General features: G+C 34.3%; 1 protein-coding gene across 1 annotated transcript in view; it reads right to left on the bottom strand.

Moving 5' to 3' along the window:
• Syn2 (Syntrophin-like 2) overlaps positions 1–23,230 on the bottom strand; it is a 374,597-nt gene that overhangs the window by 58,522 nt on the left and 292,845 nt on the right. The window contains exons 3-4 of the mRNA XM_085947698.1: positions 17,827–17,961; positions 8,153–8,312 (exon numbers count right to left, since the gene is read on the bottom strand). Coding sequence (XP_085803824.1) covers positions 8,153–8,312; positions 17,827–17,961 — 295 coding nt within the window. The remainder of the gene's footprint in view (positions 1–8,152; positions 8,313–17,826; positions 17,962–23,230) is intronic.

Below are 23,230 nucleotides of genomic sequence, written 5' to 3'. Positions count from 1 at the left end.
TTCCCAACACGAAAAAGATACATATTTTCAGCGGTGATATATGTCTCTGAAATTATTGTCCGGAATGTGACCTTGCTGAGTTATCAGGACGTTTTTTTGTGTTGTTATAATTTTATGCCTCTGTATGTACACGCTCTACAATAATAAATCATGTGGTTCCACGCGTTGCTTATTCCGTGATGACCTGATGACATTCATGCCATAATGTTTGGTCTGCAATAAAAAACGCGTTTAGTTTTGGGACATTTTATTATACAATAATCTCTTCAACATCTCATTATATGATAATGCGATTTAAATTCACTTCTTTCACTGAGCGGGTGATTTTAGATTCATCATTTTCACCAGCCATGTAATATATAAAACCGTGAATATGGAGAGCCACCTTCCATGACGCTTAAAACGTGTGTGAAAGAAAAGATTTTACATCTGCTTTCACGACACCGAGCCGCACTGGACTGATGTAACATCCTTTAACAGTGCTCCGCAACCGGTGTGCCGCGGCACACCAGTGCGCCGTGAGACGATGCTAGGTGTGCCGCGGCGCATTGCTAAAAAAACCACAAATAATTTTGGATATAATACAATACTTACTTAATAGCCAAATTTGCGTACATGGCTGGTAATATATTTGAGCACCTGCATGACCTTAATAAAACAATGTAAGGTCAGAATGAAAATATATTGACGTGCTCTGATCAATTAGAAGTATTCAAAAATAAACACGAACTTTCGCAAAAGGAGTTAAGACAAGAATCTCTACAAATGTACCAAATGACCTACCAGACCACCAAAAGAAATTACATCATTACTTTCATACAATCAATACGACTGAATTCAAAACCCTTTTGCAAACAATGCCGAAAATTTTATAGTAGCGCTTTCCAGGAATTTGTTGAATTGAGAAACGACGGGACGCTAAAACTGAAATTCGCCGATGTTCCATTGGATATTTTCTGGATTTCGATTAATAAAGAATATACTCGGATTTCCGACAAGACTACCGCAGTTCAGCTCCCATTTTCCACGGCATATCTAAGTGAACAAAGTTTTTCATCTCAAGTTATAATTAAAAATGCAGTCTCTCAGCTCTTTCAAATATCAAGTCAAAATATAGGTATAAAACTTTTACGTTCATTAAAACAAGCTCAGGTATCACAATAATTAGTTATTATATTGACAATACAAATACATGGAAATATGTACATTTGGTTCTTCTTCGTGTGTTATGTATATTTAATTAATTATCAAATAAAAAACATAAACCAATGTAATTTGCATGGCAGGGCTCTAGCCTGGGGGCCCAGGCTCAGGGAAGGGCCCAGCGCGGCAGGTTAACCAGATAAGTGAGATAAACATAAATTGCAAATTTCTTTTAATAGTGAAAAAGTCGCTTGCGGCGCTGTTGTTACTAAGCTAGTATTAATATTTTAAAATATGCAATTGTAGAATACAATTTATTATTATTGTGTCAATACTCGACAAATAATTATTCTTAACCCGACAACTAACCATAATTCATGTGGATATATTAATAAAAACAAAAAAATCACTTAACATACAATCAATATGTACCATTAATAATTATACCTCGAACACCATTTGAAAAACGCTATTTTAGATTATCAAACTGTCTTTTAACTTTAGCGATAGGTAGGGGGGCCGCAAAGATCCTGGCCTGGGGATGTGGGGTCCATGTTTTGGTGTATACATTGTTTTACGTGTGGTGCGCCGCGGAATTCTGGTAAGACCTTTGGTGTGCCGTGGGTGAGAAAATGTTGCGGAGCACTGCAGTTTAAGCTACCGATTCGTCTATAAGTCATGCGAATTAATAAATTAATTTTAACAACTACGTTATCCAAAGTTCAAATTTCGAGGGACAACATTTATTATTATTATTTCCAATACTAAGAATCAAACATTTTAAAATCTTTTGTGTCTTGCGTCAACATTCAATACTCAATAAAAAAATTAAAAATAAATAAAATATATCAACATTATCAGAGATGCTTGACCCGACATATATAATTATATTCGCTGACCACATCAATGTCTTTCAGCAGGCTGGAGTTTTGTATACTATTGTTACGATCTATGAACATCAGTTTCATCTTGGATATATTTATCTTTAGACCCATCGAGTCACTTTATCTTTCAATCCGGTGGAGCAAGATAGCCATCTCATGGGGTGATTTTGCAAAGAGCAACGTTTCGCCGCCGTATATCAAATTGGAGAGCTTTTTATCTCCAATAGAGGTGCCGTTTTCGGATTTATTAATGTACTCTAACTTCCACGTGTCTAGTATGCGCATACGTCTTGTACTATACCGCGAAAGTACTTTTGTATTAATAACAAAGTGTTACTATCATATTCATATTATGTACATTGATGAACCAATGTATTATTGTAATAGTAATTAATTGTATAAAACAGATCCAGTTTGAAATTCCAATATGTGCTTACGTATTTGTATACTTGATCGGAAGACAGTCATCCATCGATCGTGCTAATAAGCATTCAATTCAAAATGTTACATCCTCATGCTTGTTTTTGGGACGAGAAAGCGTGTTGTAATCTCGAGACCCTTTTAATCAGTTAGAAACAACTCTTTCCAAAAGTCACCCTTCGCCACTGCAATTACCGATAACTCCACCTCCTCGAATCGAAATCATGTTGGGTTTCTTGCCGTTCACCGTAAAATACCAAAAGATTAACAATACATTTTTAAGAAGTTTGACAATATTTTATTATTCTTCTCTTACCCTATTAAAGATTAGCAAACGTCAGAGCGATCTTTGCTTTGTCGACGGCTACCTATAACAGCTCAGTAGAACTGTACTCGTACCTACCAATAACGGAGCTTCTTAAACCAAGAAATTCTCCGCCAACATCTTCTACGTTCATCTTTTATTAGATAATGAGTTGGTTATGACCTTTCATAATGTAGTCGAGGTATTGTAGTTTTTTTTGGTTTTAATATAATTCAGAAAATCTCGTTTCTTTCTCATTCGTTAGAGGACATCAACATTAATTGTTACCGTGTCAATCAAAGTAATATACAGTTACACCTCAAAAGCCTAAACTCTCCATAATATCTGCAGGTTTATTAGCGTACATACCTCCGTGTAATAGAAAAGGTTAGCAGCCTCAGAGTAATAATATACAGAGAATGGCTATTGGAAAAAACGGCAAAATGAAACCGTGTTTCTCGTGTATAACGCACAGTAGAACATCAATTTTATTATTATTAACTTAATTATGAAACGTTATAACATAATGTTGCTTCTCAGTAGGGCTACCAAATTTAAACACAACATAGTTAAACATATTTTCTACTAAATAAACTAAAAATAATTACCACTAACTTTATATTTAACACAAAAACAATAAATTTTAGCAACATATGCTCGCAGTTTTTAAATTAATGTAATAATTCAAATCCATATTTACCGGCGACGTTTAGAAAAAATATTTAATTCAGCCGTAGACATTCTATCTTACTCTAACGCATCGATATAACCGTGCCGAATGCTTTCTCATTCGCACTTATGGTTCGTTTTTGTTCAGGCCTTGTAGCAGCGAATCATACGCAGTGTCAGCTAAAGGGTAAGATCTGGATTATTAAGGAGGCGTCTCATTTTGAGAAAGGCACACCTCGCTATGACAACTGTTGTTTTTTATTTCTTGAGACGGGTCACATTTCCTATTGACTTCTGTTCTCAAATATTTCTTTTATTGTGTTAACTGTCAATTCATAGTGGAACTGCATTGTATTATTGATTAATTCAATTACAACTTGAAAATGGCCCTCTGAGGCGGACGAAACCGGTCCAAATTTATTTATTAAAAGTGGAATAACTATGTACTTACTAAAAAGATTTGCTTTTTATTAAATTAATCATCATTCTCAAATATTTATATTAGGTCACGTATTCATAAGGTTCGTTTTCAATACCAAAGCTTATGCATAGTGTTCCTATTTTAAAAAATGGTAATGTAAATCCAATACATTACGTAGCGGTGACGTAAGTTATTTAACAAAAATCAAAACTCTTTCAATAAAACATCGTTTGTATTTTGTACAGAATAATATGTTGGTGTTGACAAGATAAAGCTAGGTATTGCTAATTTTCGAGCGTGTTTGCTGAATGTCATATGAATGTTTCTTTTATTCGCCATTCTCACATATGGAATAGTAAAAGCCTGCATACAGCAAATTAGCGTTGACATTTCGGCTTGTTTGAATTAAGCCCCGCGCTTGTTGGCACAAACGAATGTCAATGTTTATTGATTTGAGTCAAACGCGCGACCATTGCAAGATTAAATTAGAGTAATTGGCCAATTTGCGGTTTCCATTCGGCCAGTCAAATAACATGGGAAGTATGCAAATGGACATCGTCGGTTGCTATTGCTCGTTAAGTAAGCACCAGTGTGCCAATCAATATCCAGAGTTCGTTATAAAAACGGCGTCAAATAGGTGATTTTCAATTTCGTATTTGTATCAAAACTAAGGCTGTTTGGTATATCACATCTCTCATGACATTGATATTTTTTTAATGATTTTTTTCTATGAATGATTAAAGCTATACTTCAGCTGGGGCATGGTCTAAAACGATCGTGACTACGCGACGCGGAGACTGTGCAAATGACGCGTGCAGAACAAAACATAATTTGTCATAAAGAGTCAACATGCGTCCATTTAATGTTATGTTTATTGTTCTATTACTAATAATAATAATATATTCATTGACATGTTTTCTTTTTCAAGTAAATGGGTAACATTTTTTAGTCATCTTTACACGATTTAAGAATTAATTCCCCCGTAGCCATCACAAAACAAATTGACGTGTTCACCGATCGTCTTTCGCTCTCCGATTGCCAACCAGTCTGAAAATTCGTCGCACCTTAGTTGAAAATTATTTGCCGTTTCACTGAAGTACCGTCTTAATTAAATGTCACGTTGTGAATAGGGATTGAAATACCGAATGAAAATACCAATACCGGTATTTGGATATTTTCTGATGAATACCGGTATTCATGAAATATATGGGGAAAAAACAGAATTAGGTATCTACCAATTTATAGATATAAAAATATTAGTATTTTATAGCAAAAATATCTAAATAAGTACCTACATATTATTTTATATGTAAACTATTTAAAATATGTAAAGATACGATATGGTAAATATGCTGATGTTTATAAATACCTAGTAGTTGAGCTATTGGAACTTTCTTCATGATTATACAAACGAACAGTATTTAACCGGAATTTCAGATATATCTACTTAAAAATACACCTGACAACTTGAAAACCCGCGAGCGACTGGCGAAAATATTTGGATAAATTTAAAATTACAGAAGTATGTACTTACCTATCCACTTTTAATGCAAAGATATTTCGCAAATCTTCACGTGTCATTGGTGGTGACCAAGGAAGTCGAAGGGCAACGGAAGTAAACCAGACATCGCGTACCCCGACAAAAAATACGATAGTGTTAAACTGTTTATGTCAATTATTACAATTTGTTTCCACTTTCAATACTGAATATATCGGTATTGTCTGATTTAAAAAACCGGTATTTCGGTGTCGAAAAATATTGGGATACCGGTTTTGAAATACCGGTATTACAATCCCTAGTTGTGAAGTCTTAAAATTATATGTTGTAATGTTCGCTTCATCTAAATAAATATATACTGAATTCGAAACTAAGTGCAGATTAAAGGAGTCTACCGGCATATTATCATAAGTCAGTATTCAACTGCATAAAACGATCTGCTTATATAGCATATAACAATAAAAGGTGGGTAGGTAAACAGGATACATAAGGGTGGTAGGTAAGTACTCAAATGTTGACCATTGAATGATCAAGTCTAAATAAATTAACAGTACAAGGAGAACCCTTTATCTAGCAGTATATTGAATTGCGAGTGGCTTAAACGATGAGTACTGGAGAGTGGAGACGCCCTTATGAGTTATGTATCAAAACTGTATATTGTCCACTGTCAGTTTGGGCTTAGGCACATAAAGATAACTTCAAAAAAGCTCATCGGCTTCAAATCACCTCACCAATGAGTCGACTGATGGAGTGTCCCGATTACCTTACGCGAAACGTCAAAATCATTCTCAAATGTCAAAAACTATAAACGCGTAAAGGACCACGTACACCAATGCGAAACATTCGCACTTTCACCGCTTACGAAAACTACATACTTAGTGAATTTTGCATTTAATATCACACCGGCGTGTCAGTTTCGTTATTTACGAATTTATAGGTTATAAAACGATAATTCTTACATTAATCATTCGAAAGATGTTTGCTGACAAATTATATTTATAATAATATAATTATTAAATTGGGATGCTTTAAATGTTAAATCTTCTCTTAATGGAAACAATGATTTTTGATGGCGATGAAAATATCATTGTCGCAAATTGTCAGATTCATAAACAGTGAGCAAAGTCAGCTTCGAAAACTGCATATACGTAATATTTTAATACACAACCTTCACATACTTAACAATATGATAATAATTCGAACGTTACATGGGCGATGAGAAACATTCTCAGATGGTGCTAATAATTCACATCGGTCTGTACGGTGCTTAAATCATACGCGAAATTAGCTCACATTGTATCCTATGTGAACTGTGATGATGATATAGAAAATATACAAAGTAACCATGTTCCAGTTACGGACAGTATAAAATATAAAATATGAGGATTGTATAAAACATGGATATATGAGACATTGAGCGAAACGGTCACTATTTATTTGGTTTTGCTGATACGAACTCAAAGTTTGACTGGAAACGTATTGCGGATCGAAACGTTTGAAACTGTGTGAAATACTTTATCCATGACTTGTAGGTACCATTTGCTCGCAAAACTTTTATCTAGTTTAAAAAACTTTAATTCAACTCGGTTATAGTGACAGTTCGCGTAGAACTCTTAAAACTATTAGTTCAAGCACGACATCGCGAGTTATGCTGGCTGAGTGCTACGGTTTTCGCTACGACGATTGTAGCACCGCGGACACGTAGCACTACTAAATCGGCGTAGCACTTCCCAACTCGCAATCAATTAAAATTAAAACACGCTACAAGCAACAAGTCTGAATAATTTATACACTGCTACATCAACAGTTTATAAAGACAATATTTACACATTTAGAATAATATTTCCGAATCAAACTTTAGATAGTATTATATAATATACTTATACAATTCCCTTATACTCTGCACACCAGTTAAAACGACGCCGAAAAGAGCATGCAAAAATGAAGCTGCTCTACTCAATATTAAATAATTTAAATATTTTACGTGTGATTAAGAACATAATATATAATTTGAAAATACCTCAGATGATGACGGGACTTAAACCCATATCAACTGGATTCGCGCCAAAGTGCTTTACCATTTTTTTTTTAAAGATTTTTTATAGTATGTATATAATATTTGAGGTATTGTCAAATTATGCTTGTTTAATATAAAGAATTTTACATTCTCAGATCTTCGTTGTTAATATTTGTTAATAAAAAAAAATGTTTATGTGATTAAGAGATTGATGAACCAGATTTACTTCGGTTTCTACCGAATATATTGAAAAAACCTTCGTCTATGAAGATAAAGATATATGAAAGTAAAGCTGTTAATACGTTACTAAGGTTAATGCTCATTAGAATAGCAGAATCACTAGTTGCCAGATTCACAAATTCTCAGATGTATCAGCCAGGACTAAAATTGCCTTGTATTAAGTGTGATATCTAAAAGAATATATCGTTCAAATCATAACGTCAAAAAAATTTACCATTTTATATATATATACTATAATATGCTTATTACTTTTTTACTATTGAAAAGCTTTCATAGTTTTGAAATTGGAAAATATGTGAAAATAGCTTTTGCTTCAAAGTACTTTAATTTTACATTTTAAATATTACATACTTCTACCCTTTTACTAGTAGCGATTATGCAATTTTGACTTTTGGGAGGAAGGACATGTCGCTGAATCGAGGAAAGTGCCTCGCCCTATGTCCGAGGTTGAAGCTTTAATATCTTTAATGACAGTCAAATTTAAATTTCTCCCGATTCTGAATCAGGTACCTACATTTACTAGGAAAATACAGAATAAGGTGTCGTTGAAACTTACCTTTAATAACAGCATCTCCAACGAAAAGCTGTCCTGTCTGGTCAGCCGCCTGGTCTTTGTATATCCTCGAAATAAGGATGGGAAGTTTATGCTCAGCGCCTCCTTTGATGCTAAGTCCAAGTCCTCCAACTTTTTGTCTGGTGATTTGCACCATCCTTTCCTAAAAAATACAACATTAATTATAATATTAATACTATCGACCGAAGGTACTTGATAGAATTTAAATTCTAATGGATTCAAGCTCTGTACCATTCCATTTAAGTCGTTTTTTGCGACCTAGGTTTCGCCTTTCGGCATCTTGAGGCGTCGTGTACACTCACCAAAGGTAAACACACTCTGACTGACTGACTGACACTGACACTTAGGTCAGTGTGTGTTTACCTTTGGTGAGTGTACACGACGCCTGAAGATGCCGAAAGGCGAAACCCGGGTCGCAAAAAACGACTTAAATGGAATAAAACATAGCTTGAATCCATTAGAACAACATTAATTATTATAAAAGGTGTTTGTGTCTTTGAAAGATTACATGGTAACGGAACACACCAAACCGATAGGAGTACAATCGGTTTAGAGAGGTCTTCATCCAGCTAACTAATGATAAAGTATACTTATTGATATGGAAAGGTTTATGTCCAAGGGTTTGTTTCACGATAATTAAAAGCACGGATTTGGGAAAATTGAATATTAAATATATTTCGCTTTTCACATGAGATATAAGATATATATTGAAGTAACAATTATTATCAATATTTCATGGGCACGCACACTTTGTTGCAGAAAGGTGATGAATTATATTCGGAGCGTGATCAAAAATGCTCGTTACCGACTACCTACTCTGTAACTCTCCAGCCACGCAGAGTCGAAACAACGGTACTTTTTTCCACTATTTCTATTTCACTTTCTCACTTTGTTTCGTTGTGGGTCCTGGGTCTAGTATTCCTCAAATCGTTCCATTTATTTAAAAGATACAACTATACTTATAAGTAACAACACATGAGTTAGATATAATATTTATCTACCCAACTCTGTTGATTACAGGAATATTGATGGGGGATTTATGCATTTATTCCTTTATCACTATAAATATTTTAAATTTTATTTTACTATGTCCGATCCTAATAAGATCATATTATGGGCCTTCACAGAGTGGAGGTTTTGTATTAAAAGATTTTGTTTTTACGAGAAATGGATGTCACCCACTTGCTCAACCTATTAGGACCATACTCTGACTCATGCACAAATTGAAAAACAATATGTGAACTTGCCAGACCCGGGATTCGAACCTGGGACCCTCGACACTATAGACCGGCGCTTAATCCTCGCGGTCATCGTGGGTGTACAAACCTATTAGGTCCATAATCTCATAAGTCTCAGACACACATTGAAAAAAAATATGTGTACTTGCCAGACCCAGTATTCGAACCTGTGACCCACGACGTTAAAGGCCGACGCTTAAGCCGCGCGGCCATCACTATATACATTCACAAATTTAAATAATTTATGTAAAAAATACACCAGATTTAAGCTACGATATAGCATAATTTTAAGCGGACGATATACAGCATCATGCAACTCAACGTATGGGCAAACGCATAATTATTACTGGTGACGTTGGTAAGAAAGTTAAAATAAAAAGAAATACTAGAAGATTATTTGTATATAAACCCACGAAGAAAAAGCTTTTGAATATAATGCCAAGTGAATGAATGCAATAATCCAGTGGTACCCGAGGTATGTAAGGCTGCGCCAAGATACGCTGGATTGACAAAATATTCAGCTTGGGCGGAATTATGTGGCAGTGAAAAACCAGGAATCAAGAAGAATAGAGAGAGCTTGAAGAGGTCATCATTCAGCAATGGATTGAAACAGGCAGATGGTAGAGAAATTCGATAAAAAATCAACCGAGTGGCCTTTCGAGTGCCTTCCTTATAGAATTCGCATTTTTATTTTAGGATTTTCTTCGAAACGATTTTTAATATGTATCTTTCTGTTTTTTTTCCAATAGTTAATTTACTTTCGATAATGAACGCTACAATCTTAAATCTTGTGTATCTCAGTCTTAAATAAAAAATAATTAAAAAATAAACGTTTCGCGAGTTTCTTTTGGATATGGTAGATACTGCGCAGTTAGCACTTCAACACGTTTCCGTTATTTTCATTGGTCTAAATTAACACGGTAGGCATTCCATACACAAGGCGGTTATCTACGACTATCGGCGGTTATCTAAAATAATTGGTAAATTCTTAATACGATAAAAATTTAGGTTGGTAAACATGTCGGTCGAATTCGGGTATATTCAAGCTGGCGGATACGGCCGAACCCAAAAATTTAGTCAGTCAAACATATTAACATAACCCACAATTTTATTAGTCATGTCATTGCGATTGCAGCACTGAGTCATATAATATGCCAACGATGGTTTATATATCGGCTTATAATATCGTTAGATTAGGTTAGGTTAGGTTAAGGTTAATCTAATTGGAACAGTACTATTTGCAAACTATCGCCGCATTTTTTAAGATATGTACAAATGTATTCCACGGTGAAATGATAAAATGTTATACGAACTCATGTTTCATGTACTGCGGTGCACGAATAAGTGTCCCACGATGAACTGCATACGTACAACTTACATGTAACCATCGTGGGTCCCGGGTTCGAATCTCGGGTCTGGAAAATTCGTGTGTTTTTAAATATTGTGTGTTTGGACCCATAATATTTACCTAATACGTTGAGCAAGTGGCTAACATCTGTTAATACAACCTCCACCCTGTGAAGACCGATATGATCTTCCTAATATCGAATATAGTTTTAAAAAGGGATACTGAGAGCAAGGCAGACGTCCCATAGAGATAACCACGCGGAAAACGCCGCAAATTTCCCCATGGGAAGACTACTTATCCGGTGGATAGCCGCACTACATTTTCCAGGCCGTCCGACGGTGCCTGACATTTTTTTCTGACTGAAATTCCCGTATTTTTTTTGATACGTACCACGCGGAACAATATTCAAACCTAGAAACACTGTACGGCGGGGAAAGCGCGCCAAATTCAAATTAATTCAATGTTAAGTTAATTTATTTTCCATTTTTAAAAAAGCGTCGATATAAAAAGAACCCAAAATGGTGCATGACAGTACCTACGTTCGCATATAAATGGAAGGTAGCATAAACATTTGTGCTGAAGTAATACCTACCTACACGACGAACATTTCAATATAATAAAGAAATGTATTCTTTCATCCCGTTTGATCTCAACAATATACAGATGGTATATTTTAATAATAGAGGACGGATTCGAGTGCAAAAAGATTTCCGTAAAATATTTAAATGAAACACCAGTGGATTTTCTTTGCAAACTGCAAACAGAATCGCTTTATGAAAAATATCTCATGGCTCAAAGGAACGATGGAGGCGGCGTCCGGATGTTCTCCGTGTATGCTACAAAAAATGCGACATTATTATCCGATGTAAAAATAGGTTTATACAAAATATTGTATTCGTCACAAATTTATTGTGAAATATATTTAATAAAATCCTGAATTTACCGTCCGTCCATAGACAAGAATTTAAAGCGGATAAATTAATTGTAGTAATACCTTGATATTCCCTCTATCACTAGGCCACACCAAGTAATGCTATACCTCAGTTGAGGCATGGTCTAAAAAGATCGTGGCTAGGCGATGCGCAGATTGTGCAAATGACGCGTGCCGAACGAAAAATAATATGTCATATAAATCCAACATGCGTCCATTAAATTTAATGTTCTATTAGTAACAATAATAATATATCCATTGTCATGTTTTCTTTTTCAAGTAGATGAGTAACGTTTTTTAGTCATCTTTGCACGATTTAAGAATTAATACCCCCGTCGCCATCACGAAACAAATTGACGTGTTCACAGCTCTACGTTCGCTTTCCGATTGCCAGCGAGTCCAAAATTTCGTCGCACCTATAGTTGAAAATTATTTGCCGTTTCACTGAAGTACCGTCTTGAGCAAACCCTTTAAAATTGTTATGAGTGTTCAGGGAACTCAGAAATAATGGGAACTGAAATACCTAACGGGTGTGGAGTAACAGGCAACCGATCTCGAGTGTGGAAGAATATGGGATAAACTTAAATACGTACCAAGAATACGTCTGAATTCATGAAATACGGCGTCGTACTTTGCTACGTTTAACGTTGATCTTTCCTTGGATGACAGATCGGGGAATGCTCTACTTTTGACCTGTCATAATGTGGCCGAGTAACTTTTTAAAGTTTTTTGGTTAAATAAATCATTCGAGAATTTATTACTAACTAAAATGTAATTCACTACACCACTGTAGGAAAAAATAATATCTACTTCTGTGTTCATTCAACTTAGGCAATGGCACCGCCGGAAATTATAGTAATCCAACAGTTATTGCAGCCTACTCTACGCATACAAAATTCAAACAAACACGGCGATGATGTCACAAATAATATTCAAAATTGTGAGAATGAACCAGGCGCTTTTTGTCGAGGTACTAGGCCGCCAATTATTGCGCCCAGTAACATCGCAATCGCCAGCACGCGCGGAAGTGATTTGTCGGCTAGTTTTAATCCGCTCTCCGATATCAAGCAAAAATTCCGACACAACTCCGCCACCTAAAACTACCGCTTCCTCGGTTTCCATGTTGAATACTGAGCGCAAAGCATTTTTGCTACTCGCGCGTAATACGCGGCATTTGGGCGCAACGCATTTTTGGCACTCGCGCCATGTGGACAGGCTCTAACGCTTACCTCCCTACACCATGCATTCGCCATTGGTCTATTAAGTAGATAGACTTAAGTAATAATAGGTTATATTTGATAGGAACCTGTAATATAACACTTTTCTGTGAATACTTAATTTAAATAGTACGACTAAATTTAATCAGTATTAGAATATAATTACGACCAATTTTAAACTAAAAAAAAGTAAAATATTTGATAATCATTAAATTCGTGCCAATTAATTTTATATTGCCGGTTTCATGATAGGTACATAATTGTAAGTATTTTATATACAATGGCCTTAAAAGTTTCCTAATGATATCTCGAAGACAAAGTTTGAGTAAGACGACTTAAAGAAATTTTAAGTGGGCATAAAAGTTTTAATATGCTTTATGGCAATATTACAAAATATTACTTTGTTGTCAATTAATTACGGACTACTTTATAGATGTCAATATTAAAAAAGTTATTTAGCTCGGAAAAGTAGAATAATGTTCCCTTAAGAGTCAACCCACATACACACCGCAAGATGCCTTGACTGGCTAAGTGGCTTACAGACAATATGACTCATGTTCGATGAATTGATGAATTAATCACCATTACTAATTGCAGCGATAACTTGGAAGATGATTTGGTGTTGTCGTAGTATATTCTTGGGTTTTCACCGTGTCTCCTTCTTCCTTCTTTACTCGACGTTTCGGGCTCGTTGCAGAGGCCATTATCAAGAGATATGTTTTATGATGAAATGTGGTGTAGGTATGTGAATGTAAACGTTGCTCTAAGAATGTCAAAAGGAATCCGATTATCTAAGAGCAAACGTTGCTCAGAGTAATCTGTCAATCGTCGAGAAACGTCGAGTAAAGAAGGAAGAAGGAGACACGGTGAAAACCCAAGAATATACTACGATAAAAAACAACCGTGAAAGCCTCAAACATTAGATTTGGTGTTGATTTTTATCATAGGAAATTTTGTTGACGACTTTGAAATTGCCGTATAAGATTCTAGGACATCTACCCCATGTAGAAATACCGTTTGTCAATAACCACTGTTTAAAAAACCCCGCATTCAATAATTATTTGCACGAAAAGATATCAAACATTTTCTTTTATTTGCCAATATAACAAAACTATTAAACAAATCAGGGACCCTCGAAATGATGATTAATAAAATTAATGTTTCTAATGATGACATTCTAAAATCGAATAGCAAAAAATAATATAATAACGAAGTAGTCAAATACACATTGGTAGCCTGATACAAGCCTGGAAAAAATTTTCTAGTCAAGCGACCCTAAATTAAATTAGACATAATATAATGTAGGTATACGTATATAGATATTATACTATTAACATTTTTTGATATTGAATGAATTCGATTGACGAATATTGAACGGCTAGGAGGCCGATAGAAATTTAATAAAGACAACACGATAAGAAAAAGTTATACTTTCTAGTTTAATTGTTTCGTGATGATCTTGCGAGTCGTCAGCCTATCGGGATATGACCAATTTGCCCGTGAATATAGTACCCACTCAAAAGAACGATTGTAAAAATCTTAGAAACGCATTTACTATAAGTAAATGAAGAGTCGAATAAAATTACTTTCGTTATATTATGTGAAATGGCAAAAAACCATAGTTTCAGTTAATAATACAGAAAGATAGAGAGCAAACGAAGATGAATTTATTAGATGAAAATGTATGTAGGTATGTTTGCTTATTCGTGGATTTTTTATTTCAAAGCATGTAAGAATATTTGTTTCACTAATATAACCTTTTGAAGACTGGAAAGTACCTATTATTGATATATCTCATGAGCTAAATCCATTAAATTCCCAGTATTGACGATTTTACACCTTTTGAATGTAGTATTTATTGATTATTATTTAATGATCTATTATTAGGGTTTGGCGATGTATACGCCTATTGATTGTATTATAATTGATAGGGGTTTTTTACAAATACTTCAACTATTCATAATTTATTGACATAATAGGTAAAAGTTTTTACCTACTTTATTGTATTAATTTATTATATAAGTTAGAATTAATTGTATTCGTTGGCGATGTGTATTTACTTTTTGGTGAGTGCACATAGTGCCTGAAGATGCCGAAAGGCGAAACCCAGTTAGAAAAAAAAACGACCCAAATGGAATGGTACAAAATTTAAATCTATTAGAATTACAATTCAAATTCCATCAAGTACCTTCGGTCGACAGTATTAATAAAATAATAATTGTCAAATTACAAAAGCAATTAAGTTTAGATTATTTCATATTTTCACTAATCGCCTACGTGTTTCGAGTGGATTGGTTCCAAAAAACAATGTATACTGGCCAAAACATCGACAGTATAAAATATGTTTATCAGAATATTCAGAGCGAATTGAAAGATTATGCAAAGTGCAAGGCAACTGAGAACAGCTGGGAAACAACCAACACAAAACATAACTACAGAGTGGAAGTTGCTTCAACTACAATAATTGCCATTGTTGCAAAATGCGATAATGAAAGTGATTACAATTCACGTCCACAAGATGGGGTAAAATATTTTAGTTTAAAATTCGAACATACAGAATAAAGAAATTTCATTCGAAAGATACCGATTTTTACTTGATTTCGTGAGCTTTTTAAAATTAAGCTGAATTTAATATTGAATTTAAAGTTGAGTTTTGGTTCATTGACAGCTTTAGTTATAAAATTGATTGGTTCGGTATATTCATCGCTATAAAATCCCTGATGCAGTCGTTTATATCTTTTGTGGATGCGCATATACTATTAAACTTAATTCCAATAGATATAAAAAACAAATTTCATTTTAGTATCTACTGATTTGGAATTTTATATGAAAATACGGTACTAGTCCGTTATCCTGGATACAGCGGCAAACACATTTTTAAAATAGCTGATATAATGGATTATTTGTTAGTTTGGGTTAGTTTAGGTAAAGTTAAGCTAGGTTAGGTTAGGTTATCCTAACAAATAATCCAGTATATCGGCTATTTTCAAAATGTGTTTGCCGCTGTATCCAGGATAACCGACTAGTACCGAAAATACTCTTTAGTAAAACGAATACCTAATGAATTTGTCGTACTGTAGAATTAGAATCGTTACCCCTTGATCTCTCGATCATGGGTTCGAATACTACAACTGCTGTCAAATTCAGGTGTTGTTTTTTGTACAATAAAATATTATGAGGTACCTCCGCAAGAGATTAACTAGATCAATAAAGAGGAAGTCATTTTACTTGAAACAATAAAACAGTGAATATTTTCTCAAACATAACATTTGCGATTTTTATTGATATACTGAGAGCTGACCATTATAGGAATTCAATTAGGGACATATTATATAACCGAGTTGACTAAGAACTTATCCAGATGGCGTGTGTCTCGCTGCGATACGCTGCGGGTGCATGAGAACAGCTCAATGAGGTCACCTGTAACTCGATCGCGCACGAGAGGTAACACGCGACGAGTACATGTGGACGGCTCAATGAGGTCACGTGTTCTTGGAATGCGCTCGAGTTTTTACGCGCGAGTCAAATCGCGCCATCTGGACAAGGCCTTAAACTTGCATGAAAAATGCGATTGTAAAGTTAGCATAACTATTTCTGAATGCTTCGTTACTGCGTTACTGAAAATGCTTCATTATGATACCGATACCCATTGCAACAAAAAATATCGATATTTTAATATGTATAAAGTGTCTTTAATATTTGAAGACACCACAACATTGAAATAAGAAAAGTTGTCAAATTTTATATACATACAGAAGTTTATTCATGTAACGTAATCCAATGTTAGGAATAAAATGCTTAATATATTATTTTTTTTTACTTAAATATGTCAGAAAGTGTATTTTAATAAGCTATAACAATTAATACTGGATATAAACAATTTCGTCTTAAAATTTATCCAAGTTATTTTTCATGTATCGGTGAATCTTAAATATGGATGTAATGATAACGTAGGGGTCTACAAGAAATCCTCGTAATAAGTTCTAACGTAACACTACTTTGTAGCGATATGAATACACTTTGAAGCGATTCTGTCATATACATGCGTTTTTAATTATATTCTAACCATGCGTTTACTTAACAATTTATTGTTTTTCTAAATTTTAAATAAAAAAATCGGAAAATAAAAGTTTGCTACATTAATTAAAATACAACACAATATTTAGTACTAATTCCACTAGTTTAATATTATTCTGGACCGGTTTCGTCCACTTAACGTGTAATACTATGTCTCATTTTAATTAATACAACGCATTTTCACCGTGAATTGACAGTTAACACAATTTAAAAAAGCTACATTATTAAATTGTGTATAATATCATTTATTTCAATAAACATACTTTAAATAAATGATACTTTTGCCTAATAAATTTTAAGTACCTACACACTATGAAATCATCGGGTCTACAATCATAATTCATAACAAATATATTTTGTAATATAATTATGTCAAAATGTAGATTATCACTGTAAGCGCCCGGCCTTACATAGAAAATCGTCTCGCCAGGGAAATGGTCATAAATCAAATCCGCCGCAATGTTGCAACTCTCTCACAGGCACGTCCATATCGGGAAAGGGACTTTGACGCGTGGCTAGCCAAAACGGATGAAAAAACAGCATTTCCACATGCGCCAATGTAACATTTTGCTATCCTACTTGCGGCCCAAGTCGAGTTACATTAGGTTACATGTGTTTTATGAATGGCAACAAAATCACATCAACAAATTCGACTTGTTGCAGACGAGTTTCTATGTGCGACCGGGTTTACGTTCGTGTGGCGAAAAATGCCGCACGTAACTAGATAATACAATAAATTGCTTTGTTTATTGTTATTCTTTTTGTTTGTTACAGTCCACAAGGCAATGTTTGAGTACTATAGTGCGTATCGCAGGTTATACGACAATATTGGATATATTACATACCCTTGCATGCAGGGCAGGTCTCGATTCCTTGGGTGGCGCCTCCTTCTGCACGGCGAGCGTCTCCATGGACAGCTTCAGCCGCGCGGGTTCCGGCCGAGACTTGCCGTCACTCACGCGGACCATCCCACTGCGGATCTGGAAAAAAGAAGTCAACATTATAACATATTCACAACACATTGTTTATTACATCCAATGGCGAAGGAAGAATATATTCGAAAGAGTATTTGCATCGGTCGGTAAATACCATCTAAGTACACGATATAGTTACCTACATGGTGAAACTACAGAATGTCGGCATGGCCTGAGAAGACGTATTAAGTGAGATCACCACAGGACACTGCATAGTGAGACGATGAGTTTAATGCCCACCGCACTAGTAAAATATTTATTTTCGTTATCTCGTAAAGTAAATCAACGGCATACATTTTTTTTCATTTCTATCTGAAAACCGACCACGAGAATCGATTTGTCAATAACAAAAAAACGATAGGCTAGTGCTGTTTGAACCTAGTTCACTCAAAACTAACCAGAATGGACTTAGTTCACTTGGCTTATGAACCACTCAATTATTATAAGGCTATACCTCAGTTGAGACATGGTCTAAAACATGGGTGGCCAACCTTTTCAGCAGCCGCGCCAGATTCTAAAAATGAAATTACCCTAAATTATCCTACCGGGCCGCACAACCGATTTTTTTTATTATACAAAACAAAAAAAAAATATATTATATATATTAATAAAATAAAACAAAAATGAGAATCAAACATATTTACTAGATTAGACTTTTTTTAAATAATAAAAAATAAACAAAATAATATAAAATATTTTTTTTTAGTGAGAAGTTTGATTTTGTGTGGCAGAACTAAGTGCATCAATATCGATATCGAGTGAGGTTGTTCCTACACGCTAATGGTGCTTTTTAAAATCTTGAGCTAATATCGAATCTCAATTTGCAATTTGATATTATTTTTATTTTCTCAATGCTCCACGGGCCACAAGTTGACACCCAGTGGGCCGCGGGTTGGCCACTCATGACTCTAAAAAGATCGTGGCTAGGCGATGCGCGGATTGCGGGTCGCGGGTGCAATTGACGCATGCCGACCGAAATATAATTTGTCATATAAATCCAACATGCGTCCATTTAATGTTCTGTTTATTGTTATCCACGGTTGTGCATATATGACGGGTGGCGGTGGGCACTTTATTTTTGTTCTATTAGTAACAATAATAATATATTCATTGGCATGTTTTCTTTTGAAAGTAAATGGGTAACGTTTTTAGTCATCTTTACACGATTTAAGAATTAATACCCCCGTCGCCATCACGAAACAAATTGACGTATTGATACTTCGACGTTCGTTCTCCGATTGCCAGCGAGTCCAAAATTTCGTCGCGCCTATGTTGAATATTATTTGCCGTTTCACTGATGTATCGTCTTAACCAAAGGCGTTTTACCATGTAGTCAGCGCAGCGACTGCCTCAGGTGGAAAAGATCACAGAAGACTGACACCAAAGACTTTTGGATTTCTGTCTATGTTTACATAACATTTTTTATTGTAATTAAACGGGCATATAACGCCAAAAAGTTAATTCTTCACCATACCAAGTAATATATTAGTTTTTACCTCTTACTGAATAACTATTATATGGACAACACTATCTACACGTAAAATTAACTCGTGGTTCTCTGGTTTTAACCAACGACATTTTCTCAGTTGGTAATTTCAAATTTAAATTCAAGTGTTAGTGGTCTCAGTAATGAAAATAAATAATACTCTCTTTACTCGAATGAGAATCCAACCACAACCATAAATAAGACATCCCTGACAAGTAAAACTTGCCTTTACAGAAATATTTCATGTTAAGATTGGGCAGGTGCCAATATTCTGAAGTATAATTTATTAGTGTAGTACTATATTACTGCAAGCATGACAAAGACAGACATCTGCGCCCCCAATAACTGTCAAATTAATATGACGAACACAAATAATAGACACTCGGTGCCGGGAAAGGTGGTATGTCAGAGAAAATGTCGGCCATACCTCTGACATTCGTAAATTACATTGACAGAAATTTAACTACGAACTAATAATGATAATGAGTTTTTTTTAAACAATACTATCACTTATAAAGTGTGAACAATTGGTAAACACACAGTTGGACGGACACTGTATTACGTTTTGTATGTAAAAAATATGTAGGTATATCCCTAATTTTCGTTAGCGATTTTGATAACTTGTGCATTTCTGAAATGTGAAAAAATATTGGTATCAAAATATCATAATAGTAAAGTTATTATAAAAGTTTAAACATAATAAGTGGCGAAATATTGAACATTTTGATATTTAGACATATATATTATATTGACTTTTCTCGTAGTATATCGAAATGAGAAGGTACACGTTTGGTCAGGTTAGGTTAGGTTAGGCATACGGCGGAAAGAAATCAGAGAAACAGTCAGAAATAGTATATTATAAACATATTATAAATATACTTTCGACTAGTTCCCAGTGATATAATGATTTCCGATATATGACTTCAACGCGAAAAGATGCGTATCAAATCGCTCTTCATTAACTTCTTCCAAATTGTTTAATTATCAAGCTTTGGTCACCTAAATTATCATCGGTATCCGGCAGGCTTCGACCAGTCCTGCCCGTCAAGGAGCTTCATCACACTCGCCTTAACTGCAATGATACATCAAACCTGTGGTCATTCCGCCTTTCGCTTCCCACCTGGGTGAGGACTATTTGCGGAACTTCTGGTATTAGCCAACATTATTTGTTTACTTAAACATGCCCAGTAGGTATATCTGAGCCGCAACAATTTAATTCATTAATTACAAGTAATTTGTAATCATTTTGTATAAGTACTTTGTAAGTATTTCGCTTTCGAGCTTTTAGTAAGAGTTATTAAAATTATAATTGAGGAAAAATTATGGAAATGGATACATAAAAGTGAAATATTATTTGTTTATTTTTGCTAAATCCATTGTATGTACCAGTTCTCACAGTATACAAAAGGTAGTGTGAATGTCATTGTCAATGTCACTTAAAAGGTACGCTTTTTGTAGATAAGGGTACATGTTTTTGTTGATATCTTAGGAATAATAAATTTGGCACTTATACCCATTTCTATAAACAGACCTCAATTATTACGCTTTGGATATGTTTAGATTTTTTTGAAAATGTTACTTATAGAAATAAACGCATGCCATTGGTTATCCTCTTATCAGTGTTTCCAACCGCACCTACTATAATTTTCATTCTGCTAAAAATGTAGAATATTAGTAAGTTATTTTATAAATTTATGTTAAATGGTCTGAAAATACTATAATTTTGATTTAATAAGAAAACGACCTGTGTAATAGGTATAGTTTTTCCTTCAGAAATTCTATATTTTTACATCTTTGTATGTGTTATAATTAATATAGATCACATTCTTTGCCATAGAAAATAAGAAATATCATTTCTATTACTATTACACATCAATAGTTTTAACCACGATAATAAATGTAGAGTGCCAATAACGAAGTTTCAATAGAATATTGTGTCAGTCAGCGAGTGTCTCGAAATACCGGCATACGCTGGTACCCAAGGGCCAAGAGCATGGCCCCCACATCCCACACATAAAAAAAAATATTTTTTTGGAATTTGTCTGTTTTACACTGATTTTAGGATTTTTTACACGTTTGAATTTTCTCGATATCTCGAGAATTTTCGAGAATTCTTTTCTGGAAATCCTGAATCTCGGGAATTCAAAATTTCGTCACTTCGGGAAATCCCGAATCTCCAGATTTTCTCGGGAAATACCCAACCCCAATCATGAGGTAAATAAAGTCCTCGTTTGAATATTTTGAACAACGTCAAGAGTTGTTGACATATTATTTTCTAGATCATACATAGATCAAATTTTTGTTAATGCAAGACATTTAATAATATGTATTGGATCTGAGTTAAATAATAAGATTCTTTTCACATTTGAAGAAAAGTTTCGCAGCGGCAATAATGTATTTCGCCTGCGGCACATTTCTGTTGTGTATTACAATAATATAGAAAAGAGTTCCGCCACTGAAACTAATTAAATACGCGCTAAAAAATCTTTTTTATTTGTGTTTGGCTAATTACAAAGAGTTATTAAAATTAAATTATAATCTGCAGTGAATCTTATCGCAAAATATACAACGCAGCGTGATTAAAAACCAGTTAGGCGAGCAACGTAACAATAATTCATAACTTTGGCTAGATTAATAAACCTAGTGGGCTATCAATTACGGAACTAAAACAAATCCAAACAAAAACGCTTATAAATTTACGGGTCCCATGTCAGCTGAGTGCGGGGTGCAAGAAGAAAACGTACGAAACAAGCGTCATTAGTTAAAGCACAAAAAGTTAACCTTTTTTTAGTTAGCCACTCGTATCACAATAGAGCGAGCTTTAAGCTCGGGGGTTTGAAAGCTTTAAGACCTAGCCTTAAAGATAAGCCACAAGAAAATACCAAAAACAACCGTCGGTTACGATAAAATTAAAGAGTGGGTGTATATAAAACAGGAGAATTTACTTCCCTTACACTTGTATCAGTACGTTGAACCTGGGGTATTTCTCTTTAGTCTTACGTATTTAAGGGCTCTATGCAGACAGCTATCGTGAAATACGCTATTTATTTCTCAAATGTCACCCTTTTTCTTACTATCAGAACTTAATTCATTCTTTTACTGGTAATAAAAATAAATTAAATTAGGTTGATATTGAAAGAAAAAGCGTATTTATGCGTAGGACAGTCAAAGCGTTTTAATTCCCGTAGCTAATGAAATTTCCACTCAAAGTATAATGTAACCAAGGAAATGAGTTAGTCATAATATGTTTTAAAGAACAGAATTCATTATTCACGATAATGGACTTACAAATCACATCAATTCTCTGACTATGCATTATAAAATATTTTATTAAAGCATTGGCTTACAAAAACGAAAAAGATATTATTTATTATCCACTTCAGTTTGACAAAATAGAGTTAAGCAATACATCTTGTAACATGTATTTAACAATAATAATAATATAACGATAAAAATATTTTTGTACACAATAGATATATATTTAAAAATAATATTTGTACCGAACATGACTTGAATCCGCCTCCATCGGACTTCGGATAATGTGCTTTACCGATTAGGTAACCCATGTAATTTAACAACTATGCGTCAATATTGTGCGTTAATATTGACGACAATCGTTTATAGCTGTAACTACCTGTGATAAAATTATTACACGAATGCAGCCAGATACAGATACACGTTATTATTTAGAATAGTTAGATAAAAAATCACAAATATCAAGTATTTCACACAAATCCACATACTGTTGAAACGTCAAAATAGGCTATAATATTTCAATGCACCCATAAT

This window comes from Rhyacophila brunnea, unplaced genomic scaffold (assembly GCF_057557595.1).
Source record: "Rhyacophila brunnea isolate RB1 unplaced genomic scaffold, BYU_Rbru_1.0 scaffold_2, whole genome shotgun sequence".
NCBI classification, from domain to species: Eukaryota; Metazoa; Arthropoda; class Insecta; order Trichoptera; family Rhyacophilidae; genus Rhyacophila; species Rhyacophila brunnea.
Note: the sequence above shows the minus strand (reverse complement) of the source record. Positions and strands in the feature narration are given on the sequence as shown.